This window comes from Bos javanicus, chromosome 14 (genome assembly GCF_032452875.1).
Source record: "Bos javanicus breed banteng chromosome 14, ARS-OSU_banteng_1.0, whole genome shotgun sequence".
NCBI classification, from domain to species: Eukaryota; Metazoa; Chordata; class Mammalia; order Artiodactyla; family Bovidae; genus Bos; species Bos javanicus.
The window spans coordinates 81,797,644-81,812,226 of record NC_083881.1 but is presented as its reverse complement, the minus strand read 5'-3'; the positions used below and the strand labels follow the sequence as shown (position 1 = coordinate 81,812,226).

General features: G+C 41.3%; 1 protein-coding gene across 3 annotated transcripts in view; it reads right to left on the bottom strand.

Annotated features, from left to right (window-relative positions):
* Positions 1-14,583, bottom strand: part of MTBP (MDM2 binding protein) — a 76,531-nt gene that overhangs the window by 44,298 nt on the left and 17,650 nt on the right. For all 3 annotated transcript variants that reach the window (XM_061439534.1, XM_061439535.1, XM_061439533.1), the window contains one exon: positions 13,507-13,624. In XM_061439534.1, the coding sequence (XP_061295518.1) occupies positions 13,507-13,624 (118 nt within the window). The remainder of the gene's footprint in view (positions 1-13,506; positions 13,625-14,583) is intronic.

Below are 14,583 nucleotides of genomic sequence, written 5' to 3'. Positions count from 1 at the left end.
TCCAGGGGATCTTCCCAACCCAGGGATCAAACCCAGGTTTCCCACACTGTAGGCAGATTCTTTACAGCTGAGCCACAAGGGAAGTCCTATTTATCTTTTTTTAATTTAATTTATTCATTTAACTGAGGAAGCTGTTAAAGCAGAGACTCATATAACAAAAATGATACTCACAAAGCATATATGTCTTACTTTAAATTAAAACTATGTATACTCATTAATCGGAGAAGGCAATGGCACCCCACTCCAGTACTCTTGCCTGGAGAATCCCATGGATGGAGGAGCCTGGTGGGCTGCAGTCCATGGGGTCTCGAAGAGGCGGACACTTACTGAGCGACTTCACTTTCACTTCTCACTTTCAAGCATTGGAGAAGGAAATGGCAACCCACTCCAGTGTTCTTGCCTAGAGAATCCCAGGGACGGAGGAGCCTGGTGGGCTGCTGTCTATGGGGTCGCACAGAGTTGAACACGACTGAAGCGACTTAGCAGCAGCAGCAGCATACCCACTGATTAACTTTGATGTGGCTCTTTAGAGTTCTAGTACATCTTTTCTATACATTCACACCCATAATGTATCAACTACTATTTCCAGCTTTCATTTCTTTAAAAGTGGAGTACACTGAGCCCTGCACGCACACACGCAGCTCCACTGGTGGGAAAGGAGTGCACATGTGCTCAGAGAGAGCTTCTTGCTCCCGCACAGTGCATCCATAATGAACTTTACAGTGGGGTGGACAGCACTCATTAATCTGGCCGCCAGTAACGCGAAGGTCAGTTAAGACAGCTAAAAACAAACCAAGTAAGGGCTATAGTGAAGGTCAAGGAGAAACTGTGAAGCCTTTGAGATTAAAAATAGAAATAGAAGCCTTTTTGTAGAAGATGGTGAATTGGACATAAGCATTTATTTTCACTGTCTCCTGAAATTCCATGAAATGAGAATAAATTTAAAAATAGCAGAGAACTATAGGAATCAATATCTGAGAGAAGAGACAGGAGCAACTGAAGTTTCAAAGCAGGAAAGAAGATGAACAATTGGAAACAGACTTCAGACTCCCAGTTGCTAAGCTGAGAAAAACCATAAAGTTTGGAAGCAACAAAATTTATACTACAACTCCTGACACAGGACTCTGGGATGGCACTGGAAACAAAGTGACGGTGAAACAGTAAAACAGGCTGAAAGTCTGTCTTAAAGCTGTTTGGTGTCCAGATCCCTCCACATTCTGTGCAGGCAAACAACCGTCCTTTCCCCAACCCAGGGGACTAGCGGTTATTCTCTGGAGAAAGTAAAACAAAACATCTCTGGCCTGGGAGATATAAGACAGAGCTTAGGGCTGAAATTGATTATTCATGTATTAAGTGAATGCCGGTATACTAAATACTGAGGCCCTTCACCCTTCTTCACTCACATAATTTCCAGAATTTTGGAAGCCAGAGCAGAACTGAGCTTCCTTTTGGAAATATGGTCAGTACTGGTGTGCTGTGTGTTTAGTCGCTCAGCTGTGTCTGACTCTTTGCCACCTCATGGACTGTAGCCCACCAGGCTCCTCTGTCCATGGGATTCTCCAGGCAAGAACACTGGCGTGGGTTGCCCTGCCCGCCTCCACGGGATCTTCCAGACCCAGGGATCAAACCTGCATCTCTCATGTCTCCTGCGTTGGAAGGTGGGCTCTTTACCATTAGCACCACCGTAAGTCTCTAAGTCACTTATTAATTGGGTTGTCTTCATACTATTGAGTTGTAAGAATTTTTTTAAAAAATATCTGTCCATTTTAAGATAATATGATTGAAACTATTTCCTCTTGCTGCTGCTGCTGCTGCTGAGTTGCTTCAGTCGTGTCTGACTCTGTGTGACCCCACAGACGGCAGCCCACCAGGCTCCCCCGTCCCTGGGATTCTCCAGGCAAGAACACTGGAGTGGGTTGCCATTTCCTTCTCCGACGCATGAAAGTGAAGAGTGAAAGTGAAGTCGCTCAGTCATATCTGACTCTTTGCGACCCCATGGACTGCAGCCTACCAGGCTCCTCTGGCCATGGGATTCTCCAGGCAAGAGTACTGGAGTGGGGTGCCATTGCCTTCTCCATTTTCTCTTAGTAGATTTTAAAATTTTTCCTTAGCAGAGTTTTTCAAAAAGGAGACAGGTGAATTTATTCAAAAAATTTAAATTTTGGTGAATTTATAGGTTTCTTTTAACAGATCCTCCTTTTGGTATATGTTTTCTTACAGAGGTTTTATACTTTTAGTGCTTGCATTTAGGCATATGTAACTTTACATATATAATTGCATATATGTGTGTAATTTTTGAGTCTCTATATATGAACATTCAATTATCCTGGTATGTGTTAAAAAGACCATCCTTTTCTCACTGGCATCCCTGTCTATTCTGCTCCACTGACACATGTGAGCTCTGTCTTGATTCTTACAGCTTTACAGCGAGTTGCAAATCAGGCGGTATAAATTCTCATAAGTTGCTCTTCCTCTTCAAAATTGTTTTAGCCATTCTAGATCTTTGTAATTTCCTGTAAATCTAGTATCATTTTGACAAATTCTATGAAAAGGCCTTCTGTAATTTCATTAGAGATTAGATTGAATCTATTCCCTATAACTCAGATGGTAAAGAATCCGCCTGCAATGCAGGAGTCCTAGGTTTGATCCCTGGGTCGGGAAGATCCCCTGGAGAAGGGAAGTGCTACCCACTCCTGTATTCTGGCCTGGAGAATTCCATGGACAGAGGAGTCTGGCAGGCTACAGTCCATGGGGTCGCACAGAGTCGGACACGACTGAGGGACTAACACTACTACACCACTGCTACCATCCATGTGGAGAGAAGGACCACTGTGATAAAACTGCGTTTCCTCAACTATGAACACGCTGTATCTCTCCATTCACTGTTCTCTTCTTTAAATGCCCTCAGTGATGTTTTGTAGTTTGCAATGTACAGGTCTTGGACTTTGTTAGATAGAGTCCCCTGGGTTTTATTCATTGATTTCTGGTCTAATTTCCTTCCTTCTCCTTAACTTGGATTTAGTATTCTAGCTTCCTGAGGTTAATGTCGACTTTAGATCTTCCTTCCATTCTAAGATACGCATTTAGAATCCTCTTAGAACTGCAATGAGGGGCTTTTCATATGTTTGTTTCTATTTTCATTCAGTTAAAATTATTTTTTTAATTTGACCTAGGGGCTATTTAGAAGTGTGCTTAAATTTTAGTTTCCAAATATTTAAAGTATTTCTCAGATTTCTTTCTGCTGTTGCTTTCTAATTTAATTCCATTGTAACTGGAGAAAACATTGTGTATTATTTTTATCCTTTTAAATTTACTGAGCCTTGTTTAATGGCCTAACAAATATATAGTCTACCCTGAAAGTCCCATCTGTGCTTGAAGAGAACAAGTATGCTGTTCCATGGTATGCTCAATAAAAGTTAATACAGTAAAGTTGGTTGACCGTTTTTACTACTGAATTTCTAGCACCTAGAATAATGCCCTGAACACAACGAGCACACAGTAAATGTAAGTTCTGCTGACTGGAAGAGTACTTTGTCTTTGCCACTGAAATCTCTTTAAAAATCTTTATCCAAGTCCTTCACCTCTTCTCAAGGGCAAAAGTATTTATAAAATAAATTACACTGAGTCACCTTAACCTTGTCAGTTTCAGCTCACTATTTTGAAACACTTTTACCCCACTGATTGGAGTATGAAGAAGGCACAAGCTTCCTCAATGCAAAGTACTTTATTAGTCCTAATAATTTTTTTGGGGGGGGCCGAGTATCTTCAAAATGTTTCCTTTCAAAAGAATTCCAATTTTTAAAAAATGTGGCAAAAATAGAACTCAGGATGGTGAAATGATCACAGATGACCAGCAGAAAGATTTAGGTGGAAATTCTGACTTCACCCTGTGCCTTAGGCAAGTTTCCTGATTTCTCTGTACCTTAGCTTTTTCATTCTTTATATAAAATTAGGCAATGATCAACATCCAATTTTTTGACCATTTCATAAAAAATCTCTGTGAACATGTGGTGTACCAGGTTCTTTTCATTATACAACTGACTTTTTAATGCAAGTTTAAACATAGAGCCCTTTCTTCAGAAAGGTAGTAGGGTTTAGTTCCTTGCATTTGTTTCCATAGTTCTTTTACATTTTTCCCAGTACCATAATACTCGAATATTTCAGCAAAAATCACTTTTAAAAATCATTCTTTTGCCATTCAATTTAAGCATATTTCAAATTGGGCACTGTCCTATTTGAGGTCAAATTGTATGAGTTGCTGATATTTAACAATTTTTGACATACCACAGTTCAAACTAATACATATATGTATTATATACATCCCTTGATTTCTTACATTAAACCTGAAGAACTGATAAAACCCGGAGCACAAATTTTGGTTCACACTGCAGTTCATTCAAAGTCTTTCTTCACTTTTCCAGACAGCAGTTACTACTAATTGGAAATACAATCTATATTTCACTTAATATTTAACAATTATTTTTGAGTACCTATTAAGTGTCAGGACTTCCCCTGGTAGCTCACAGGGTAAAAAAATCTGTCTGCAGTGCAAGAGACCTGGGTTTCAACCCCTGGGTCAGGAAGCTCCCCTAGAGAAGAGAGCAGCTGCCCTCCAGCATCCCTGCTGGAGAATCCCACGGACAGAGGAGCCTGGTGGCCACAGTGCATGGGGCCCATCAAGGGTCAGGCACTGTTCCAGGCTCTGAGAATAAAGCAACAAATAAAAGTAAAGAGTTCACCTTGTCTCTTCTCCATTCCAGTGAGAGAAATGAACACACATTAGGTATACTAGATGGCGGGAAGCACTAAGTAGGAAAACAGAGCTGGGACGATGAGAGGACATCAGGAGTGCAGTCCAGCTGCAGCTTTAGACAGGAGAGTGAAAATTAGGTCCTGAGCGAGAAAATGACTGTGGAGTAACGGTTTCCCCAAACTGAGAGACCTAGCCACTCTGGGTAAGAACTGAACCTGTGACCCCATCACCGTGTGAGCTCCCCAAGGGCGAGGTCTTTGTTCAATTTACTGCTGGTCCAGCATGTGAAACACACCTAGCACAATTGAGCTGCTCAGAAAAGTCTGCTGAAAACATAAGTATTTCATACATGTGCAAATACAGATACTTACATTCACACACCTGAACAGGTATTTGTACTACAAATTGTAGCAATAACAACCTTTGCACATGTTTTATTTATGTAATAGCTACTCGGGATTATTTCTAGTTGGTTACTACTAAATACAATGCTTTGTACATAGTATTTGTATAACTAAGTATTTTGTATAAGTATTTGTATAAATAGCACTTTGTATTTGTATAGGTAAGACTTATAGCTCTTTCTCCATATCTATTATCCAAGTTATAGTGTAAATTCTAGAAGAGGAGAAGCCATGTCTGCCTTGCTCACCACCAATCCCCAGATTGTAGTACCATCCCTAATTCATAGTACCTACAAAGCACGAACAGAAAGGTATGATTGAATGAATAATTAACAAGATCGTAAAAGTACAAAGTCAGGGAAGAACTTCAGCAAAGAGTACAAAGTGTAGCTTGGAGGAAAGGGAACATGGAAGGCACCATCAGAGAACAGCTGGGCAGGATTCAATAGGCTGTGGGGAGACAGAGTTTTGATTCAGAAGACTGATCTGACAGTTGATATCTTATCTGACAGTGAGAGAGGCTACTGGAAGGGGCACCACACAAAAGGGCTATGATGCTTCCCCATGGAAGAGGCATCAAGCGTATACTAGCTAAAATTCAGCTACTCTTTACAATGGAAGTTTTGTCTGTGGGATGACTTCCCCTCCAGGAAGTAAAATAGAACTTAATAATCAACTGTTCTTTTTGATTGTTTCTACTTCTAACATTAAAAAAAAAAAAAAAATACTGTGAAGTGTCAGCTTAATCAGCCCTCAAGGATACAGCCTAATCAGTAATCAACAATCTGGCTTCAAAGATGGTCATGTGATAGATTTCTAATTATTTTTCAGAAATTACCAATATGAATCCCCAAATTTAAAGAGGGGATAAAGAAAAATCAAATCAAGCCAACTGATAAGGTATTTTCTTAGAGCTGCAATAAAAACTATGAAAAAGAACAAAACAACTGAGAGTAAATTCTAAATCAAGAAATTATCTTAGAAACAATTACAAGAGGAAAAATAAATAAAGGGCTGTCCAGAATACACTCAAGCTTAGTTACGAGACGTTAGTGTTCAATCCATGTTAACAGCCTTCAGTTCAGTTCAGTCGTTCAGTCGAGTCCGACTCTTTGCGACCCCATGGACTGCAGCACACCAGGCCTCCCTGTCCATCACCAACTCCCGGACTTCACCCAAATTCATGTGCATCAAGTCACTGATGCCATCCAGCCATCTCATCCTCTGTTGTCCCCTTCTCCTCCTGCCCCCAATCCCTCCCAGCATCAGGGTCTTTTCCAATGAGTCAACTCTTCTCATCAGGCGGCCAAAGTATTGGAGTTTCAGTCTCAGCATCAGTCCTTCCAATGAACACCCAGGACTGGTCTCCTTTAGGATGGACTGGTTGGATTTCCTTGCAGTCCAAGGGACTCTCAAGAGTCTTCTCCAGCACAACAGTTCAAAAGCATCAATTCTTTGGCGCTCAGCTTTCCTCACAGTCCAACTCTCACATCCATACATGACCACTGGAAAAACCATACCCTTGACTATGTTTTTTTTTTATGATTTAGGTATGACCTAAATTTTGACTTTTTATCATTTAGGTATGATCTAAATCAAATCCCTTATGATTATACAGTAGAAGTGAGAAAGAGATTTAAGGGACAAGATCTGATAGAGTGCCTGATGAACTATGGATGGAGGTTCATGACACTGTATAGGAGACAGGGATCAAGACCATCCCCACGGAAAAGAAATATAAAAAAGCAAAATGGCTGTCTGAGGAGGCCTTACAAATAGCTATGAAAAGAAGAGCAGGGAAAAGCAAACGAGAAAAGGAAAGATATTCCCATTTGAATGCAGAGTCCAAAGAATAGCAAGGAGAGATAAGAAAGCCTTCCTCAGCGATCAATGCAAAGAAACAGAGGAAAACAATAGAATGGGAAAGACTAGAGATCTCTTCAAGAAAATTAGAGATACCAAGGGAAGATTTCATGCAAAGATGGGCTCGATAAAGGACTGAAATGGTATGGACCTAACTGAAGCAGAAGATATTAAGAAGAGGTGGCCAGGATACACAGAAGAACTGTACAAAAAAGATTTTCACGACCCAGATATTCACGATGCTGTGATCATTCACCTAGAGCCAGACATCCTGGAATGTGAGGTCAAGTGGGCCTTAGAAAGCATCACTACGAACAAAGCTAGTAGAGGTGATGGAATTCTAGTTGAGCTATTTCAAATCCTGAAAGATGATGCTGTGAGTGCTGCACTCAATATGCCAGCAAATTTGGAACACTCAGCAGTGGCCACAGGACTGGAAAAGGTCAGTTTTCATTCCAATCCCGAAGAAAGGCAATGCCAAAGAATGCTCAAACTGCCGCACAACTGCACTCATCTCACACGCTAGTAAAGTAATGCTCAAAATTCTTCAAGCCAGGCTTCAGCAATATGTGAACCGTGAACTTCCAGATGTTCAAGCTGGTTTTAGAAAAGGCAGAGGAACCAGAGATCAAACTGCCAACATCCGCTGGTTCATCGAAAAAGCAAGAGAGTTCCAGAAAAACATCTATTTCTGCTTTATTGAGTATGCCAAAGCGTTTGACTGTGTGGATCACAATAAACTGTGGAAAATTCTTCAAGAGATGGAATACCAGACCACCTGACCTGCCTCTTGAGAAACCTGTATGCAGGTCAGGAAGCAAAAGTTAGAACCGGACATGGAACAACAGACTGGTTCCAAATAGGAAAAGGAGTACGTCAAGGCTGTAGGCACCCTGCTTATTTAACTTATATGCAGAGTACATCATGAGAAACGCTGGGCTGGAAGAAGCACGAGCTGGAATCAAGATTGCCCGGAGAAATATCAGTTAACCTCAGACATGCAGATGACACCACCCTTACGGCAGAAAGTGAAGAAGAACTAAAGAGCTTCTCGATGAAAGTAAAAGAGGAGAGTGAAAAAGTTGGCTTAAAGCTCAACATTCAGAAAACGAAGATCATGGCATCTGGTCCCATCACTTCATGGCAAATAGATAGGGAAACAGTGTCAGACTTTATTTTGGGGGGCTCCAAAATCACTGCAGATGGTGATTGCAGCCATGAAATTAAAAGATACTTACTCCTTGGAAGGAAAGTTATGACCAACCTAGAGAGCATATTAAAAAAGTTATGACCAACCTAGAGAGCATATTAAAAAGCAGAGATATTACTTTGCCAACAAAGGTCCGTCTGGTCAAGGCTATGGTTAATAGCCTTAAATATAGATAATAGTGAGAAACCGATAAATACCATACCACCCCACCATTTCATGTAGTATGTGAAACTGACTCCTCTGCCATTCAGTAAGTCTATTTCTGACTTTGTCTTAGCATCCGCCAAAATCACCAGGTATACACGTGTTCCCTGTGAGCTGAGAAGGGTTAAAGTTGAATTTATTCATGAGCTAGTTCAATGCAATAAGCTACATTAACAATGTCTGTTCCTCAAAGAAGCCCTCTTGTAAGGCTCTGTGAGGTCGTACACACTGTAAGTATCCTCCACTTCACTTTTACCCTGCCAGCTAAAGGGATTTAAAATAATTTTTCAAAGTGCCTGCCTCATTTGGCTATAAATTTCACAAAGAAGAGGACCATGCCTCTGTTTCCTCAAGTGTAAGAACCTCGCTGGACTCCCCATTATTTCTCACACCTTGCACCATATTCTATATCATGTCATAAATTGTATTTCAATATTGATGTTAATGCCTATAATTTTTTCCAGTTTTCCAACAACCGTTTCCTCCACTATGCCTTAAATTCAGGTATTTCTAAAGGTTCTTGTTCTCATCACGCTGTGTTTCTTTCCAACCACGCCTACAGTTTCCACTGCTACCTTCACTCATCTGTGGAGGGCTGTGACATCAGTGGCGTCCCAGAATTCAGACCCTGATAGCCACCTCCCTCTTGAATCTGGCCCATGTTGAGAGTAGCTTTAAATAATAGAACACAGCGGAAGTAACACTTGGCCAGTTCCGGGAAGAAGCCTTAAAAAGTCCCAGCAGCCTCAATTTTTGTATATCTTGGAATCTTGAGTTGTCATGTAAAAATCTTAGCTATCTGCTATGGAGATCACAGGAAAAAAGCACGTGGCAAGGAAAAGGCACTGACAGCACATGGAGAGGTGCCCCTCCTCCTGTGCCCATCTGAGGCCAACCCGCAAACAAGCCACCAGCTCAGTGACGCCACAGCTCAATCCGTGAGCGCTGGTGAGACGGGCAGGAGAGCTGCCCAGGTGAACCCTGCTCCAACTATGAGCAAGTCAACTGTCTGCTCTTTGCAGCAAGTCACTTAGGGTGATGTTCTGTTTGAGTCTGGGAATTCTCCAGGCCAGAATACTGGAGTGGGTTGCCTTTCTCCAGGGGACAATTTTCAACCCAGGGATCAAACCCAGGTCTCCTGCAGGAGACCTGGGGAAGGTCTCTTGAAAACAGAAGGAAAGTCAAGAGATACCTGGAGTAACAGGCAAATTTGGAGTGTCTCCAATGCAAGTTTGGCACTGGAGTACAAAATGAAGCAAGGCAAAGGCTAACAGAGTTTGCCCAAGAGAACATACTGGTCAGAGCAAACACACTCTTCCAATAACACAAGAGAAGACTCTATACATGGACATCACCAGATGGTCAGTATCAAAATCAGATTAATTATATTCTTTGGAGCCAAAGATGGAGAAGCTCTATACATTCAGCAAAAACAAGGGAGCTGACTGTGGCTCAGATCATGAACTCCTTATTGCCAAATTCAGACTTAAATTGAAGAAAGTAGGGAAAGCCACTGGACCATTCACATATGACCTAAATCAAATCCCTTACGATTGTACAGTGGAAGTGACAAATAGATTCAAGGGGTTAGATCTAATAGACAGAGAGCCTGAAGACCTATGGACGGAGGTTTGTGACACTGTACACAAGACAGGGATCAAGACCATCCCCAGGAAAAAGAAATGGAAAAAGGCAAAATGGTAGTCTGAGGAAGCCTTACAAATAGCTGAGAAAGGAAGAGAAGTTAAAGGCAAAGGACAAAAGGAAAGATATACTCATTTGAATGCAGAATTCCAAAAAATAGCAAGGAGAGATAAGAAAGCCTTCCTCAGTGATCAATGCAAAGAAATAGAGGAAAACAATAAAATGGGGAAGACTAGAGATTTCAAGAAAATTCAACATACCAAGGGAACATTTCATGCAAAGATGGGCTCAATAAAGGATGGAAATGGTATGGACCTAACAGAAGCAGAAGATATTAAGAAGAGGTGGCAACAATACACAGAAGAACTATACAAAAAAGATTTTCATGACTCAGGTAACTACGATGGTGTGATCACTCACCTAGAGCCAGACATCCTAGAGTCTCAAGTAAAGTGGGCTTTAGGAAGCATCACTACAAACAAAGCTAGTGGAGGTGATGGAATTCCAGTTGAGCTATTTCAAGTCCTAAAAGACGAAGTTGTGAAAGTGCTGCACTCAATATGCCAGCAAATTTGGAAAACTCAGCAGTGGCCACAGGACTGGGAAAGGTCAGTTTTCATTCCAATCCCCAAGAAAGGAAACTCCAAAGAATGCTCAACTACGCACAATTGCACTCATCTCACACGCTAATAAAGTAATGCTAAAATTCTCCAAGCCAGGCTTCAACAGTACATGAACTTCCAGGTATTCAAGCTGGATTTAGAAAAAGCAGAGGAACCAGAGATCAAACTGCCAACATTCGTTGGATCATGGAAAAAGCAAGAGAGTTCCAGAAAAACATCTACTTCTGCTTTATTGACTACACCAAAACCTTTGACTGTGTGGATCACAACAAACTGTGGAAAATTCTTGAACAGATGAGAATACCACACCACCTTACCTGCTTCTTGAAAAACCTGTATGCAGGTCAGGAAGCAACAGTTTAGAACTGGACATGGAACAACAACAGACTGGTTCCAAATCGGGAAAGGAGTATGTCAAGGCTATATACTGTCACCCCGCTTATTTAACTTATATGCAGAGTACATCATGAGAAACGCTGGGCTGGATGAAGCACAAGCTGGAATCAAGATTGCCGGGAGAAATATCAATAACCTCAGATATGCAGATGACACCACCCTTATGGTAGAAAGTGAAGAGGAACTAAAGAGCCTCTTGATGAAAGAGGAGAGTGAAAAAGTTGGCTTAAAGCTCAACATTCAGAAAATGAAGATCATGGCATATGGTCCCATCACTTCATGGCAAATAGATGGGGAAACAGTGCAAACAGTGGCTGACTTTATTTTTCTGGGCTCCAAAATCACGGCAGATGGTGACGGCAGCCATGAAATTAGAAGATGCTTACTCCTTAGAAGGAAAGTTATGACCAACCTAGACAGCATACTAAAAAGCAGAGACATTACTCTTCCAACAAAGGTCCGTCTATTCAAAGCTATGGTTTTTCCAGTAGTCGTGTATGGATGTAAGAGTTGGATTATAAAGAAAGCTGAGCACCAAAGAATTGATGCTTTTGAACTGTGGTGTTGGAGAAGACTCTTGAGAGTTCCTTGGACTGCAAGGATATCCAACCAGTCCATCCTAAAGGAGATCAGTCCTGAATATTCATTGGAAGGACTGAGTGATGCTGAAGCTGAAACTCTAATACTTTGGCCACCTGATGGGAAGAACTGACTCACTGAGAAAGACCCTGATGCTGGGAAAGACCGAGGGCAGGAGGAGAGGGGGATGACAGAGGATGAGATGGTTGGATGGCATCACCGACTCAAGGGACATGAGTTTGAGCAAGTTCCAGGTGTTGGTGATGGACAGGGAAGCCTGGCACGCTACAGTCCATGGGGTCACAAAGAGTCGGACATGACTGAGCGACTGAACTCAACTGAAGTAGGGTGACTTTTAAGATAGGTAAACAAAACAGCTGGTAAGCTAAACTCTAAATCTCCTGCTCTGATGACTCACTGAGATATACATCTAAAACTTTAAACTCTAGCTTTAACTTTCTACATAAATACTAGGTGCATTTCAAATTCAACATTTGCTAACATGTATTTCAATATCTCACCTATAAAGTACTGGGGAAGCCACTGATTGTAAAACTGTATTCCTTGGCATTCTAGGGCTCTACAGTATCTCTGCAGCTTTCCCGGTCAATAATCTGCCTGCAATACGGGAGAGGTAGAAGACGCAGGCTCAATCCCTGGGTCGGGGAGATCCCCCTGGAGAAGGAAAAGGCAAGCCATCCAGTATTCTTGCCTGGAGAATTCCAAGGACAGAGGAGCCTGGCGGGCTACCGTCCATGGGGGCACAAAGAGCTGGACACAGCTGAGCACGAGCACTTGACTTGAGAGCATGTCCAGAGATTACAGCAGGGCAGACACGCGTCTGCAGTCCTACCACAGCATGGGGCACAACAGCTAACCATAAGCGCAGAATTAAATTAAACGAAAGAAAGAAGTGAAAGTCGCTCAGTCGTGTCCAAGTCTTGGCAACCCCATGGACTGTACAGTCCATGGAAATCTCCAGGCCAGAATACTGGAGTGGGCAGCCTTTCCCTCCTCCAGGGGATCTTCCCTACCCAGGGACTGAACCCAGGGCTCCCACATTGCAGGCGGATTCTTTACCAGCTGAACCACAAGGCACAGTCCACAAGCACTGTCCAATTGGAATAGACACTGGCGAAGAGTACAGAGGAACACACTTTGGTGATGTGACTTTGGACAAGTCACTTTAACATCTGACCCACCATTACTTCATGAAATATTAGTTTGGATTTAAATAATCTGAATTTATAATAGAAACTAATGACATCTTGAATGTAACAGATTATTAGAGGCCTGGGTTCAAATCCTTGGAGAAGTTAACAGAGCTATTAACTGGAAGAGACAGGACTTGAAACAAGATTCTGCCAATTAATAGCTCTGTAATTTCTCCAAGCCCCAATTTTCCGTATCTGTTAAATGGGTATAAATGCAATTTCATAAGGTTATTATAAAATTTAAATGAATCAAGATTTCTAAAGTACTTAGAATAGTGCACAGCATATAAAAAGTTGTTGAATAGATTCTATTAATTTCGTCAGAAAATTGTAACCCCAAGTTTATTTCCTGAAATGGCTCTAAGAAACCCATGTTCAATATAATTAGCTATCTAATTAACCAAGATTTCTGTCTTTTGAACACTGATATTTTACGAATGAATTAAGGTTGTTGTATGTATGTTGCAGTAGGTTGTTAGATAAAAAAAAAATCTTAATATGATACAGCTCTTTCTTAATTAGTAGTAATAACATTTTCACATGAAGAAGTGTTATCTCTATTTCAGATTTGATATGTACATTATTTATGTTACACCATGAAAACTGGACTGCTTACCAGTGATTGTCCTAGGCTTTCTAGCCATATATTCCTTCCATCTTCTTGAACTGAGCTGGCTGGGAGGAGGAGTAAGTATGCTACCAATGGTACACGGCAATACAAAAAGAGCACCAGCCTGGATAAAACAGAACATACTTTTAGTGACTGCACACAGAAAGCAACTTTAAAACAGTATCACCTGACAACTCTCTACTCACATTTCATCGACATAACACACCTTTAATAACACTCTCTCCCCAAAATTTCACTATAAAATCTAAAAAAACAAAAACCCAAAACACAGCCTCACCTCTACCAAAAAAGTAAAAGCCAAAAAACATAGAAAGGTATTCAGCTATAGGTATTCCTTTTCCTTCCACTGAGTCATATATCTGAAAACCATATTTACAATATTTGATTTAAGTTCAGGTTGTGGGTATAATTTGTCTATCTGCAAATCAATGCTGCTAAGTCACTTCAATTGTGTCCAACTCTGTGCAACCCCATAGACGACAGCCCACCAGGCTCCCCCGTCCCTGGGATTCTCCAGGCAAGAACACCGGAGTGGGTTGCCATTTCCTTCTCCAATGCATGAAAGTGAAAAGTGAAAGTGAAGTCGCTCAGTCGTGTCTGACTTTTAGCAACCCCATGGACTGCAGCCCACCAGGCTCCATGGGATTTTCCAGGCAAGAGTACTGGAGTGGGGTGCCATTGCCTTCTCCGGCAAATCAATGAGAGGCCACAAATTCTATCTGTCCTCAAAAGATTCTGGTCACACTAAGCCATAATTTTATAACTTTGAGTCTAAATGGATTATTGTTCTGGCTTCAAAATTAGAATCAAAAGGCAATTTCATAACTTCTGTTCCTAGATATCAGAGACTTAATGCTAACAGATATAAAATTCAGAGAAACCATGAATCTATGCCAGAAAACATACAGCAGTGTCCAACTGATTTATGAGCAAGCTCAACTTAGTCATCCTCATATTCCCATGGCTGGGTTCACAGATGTTCATTAAATATTTGTTCCCCCAAACCCAACATAACATATTTAGGTAAATTCTCAATTTGATTAAGCACTGAACAATACAAAT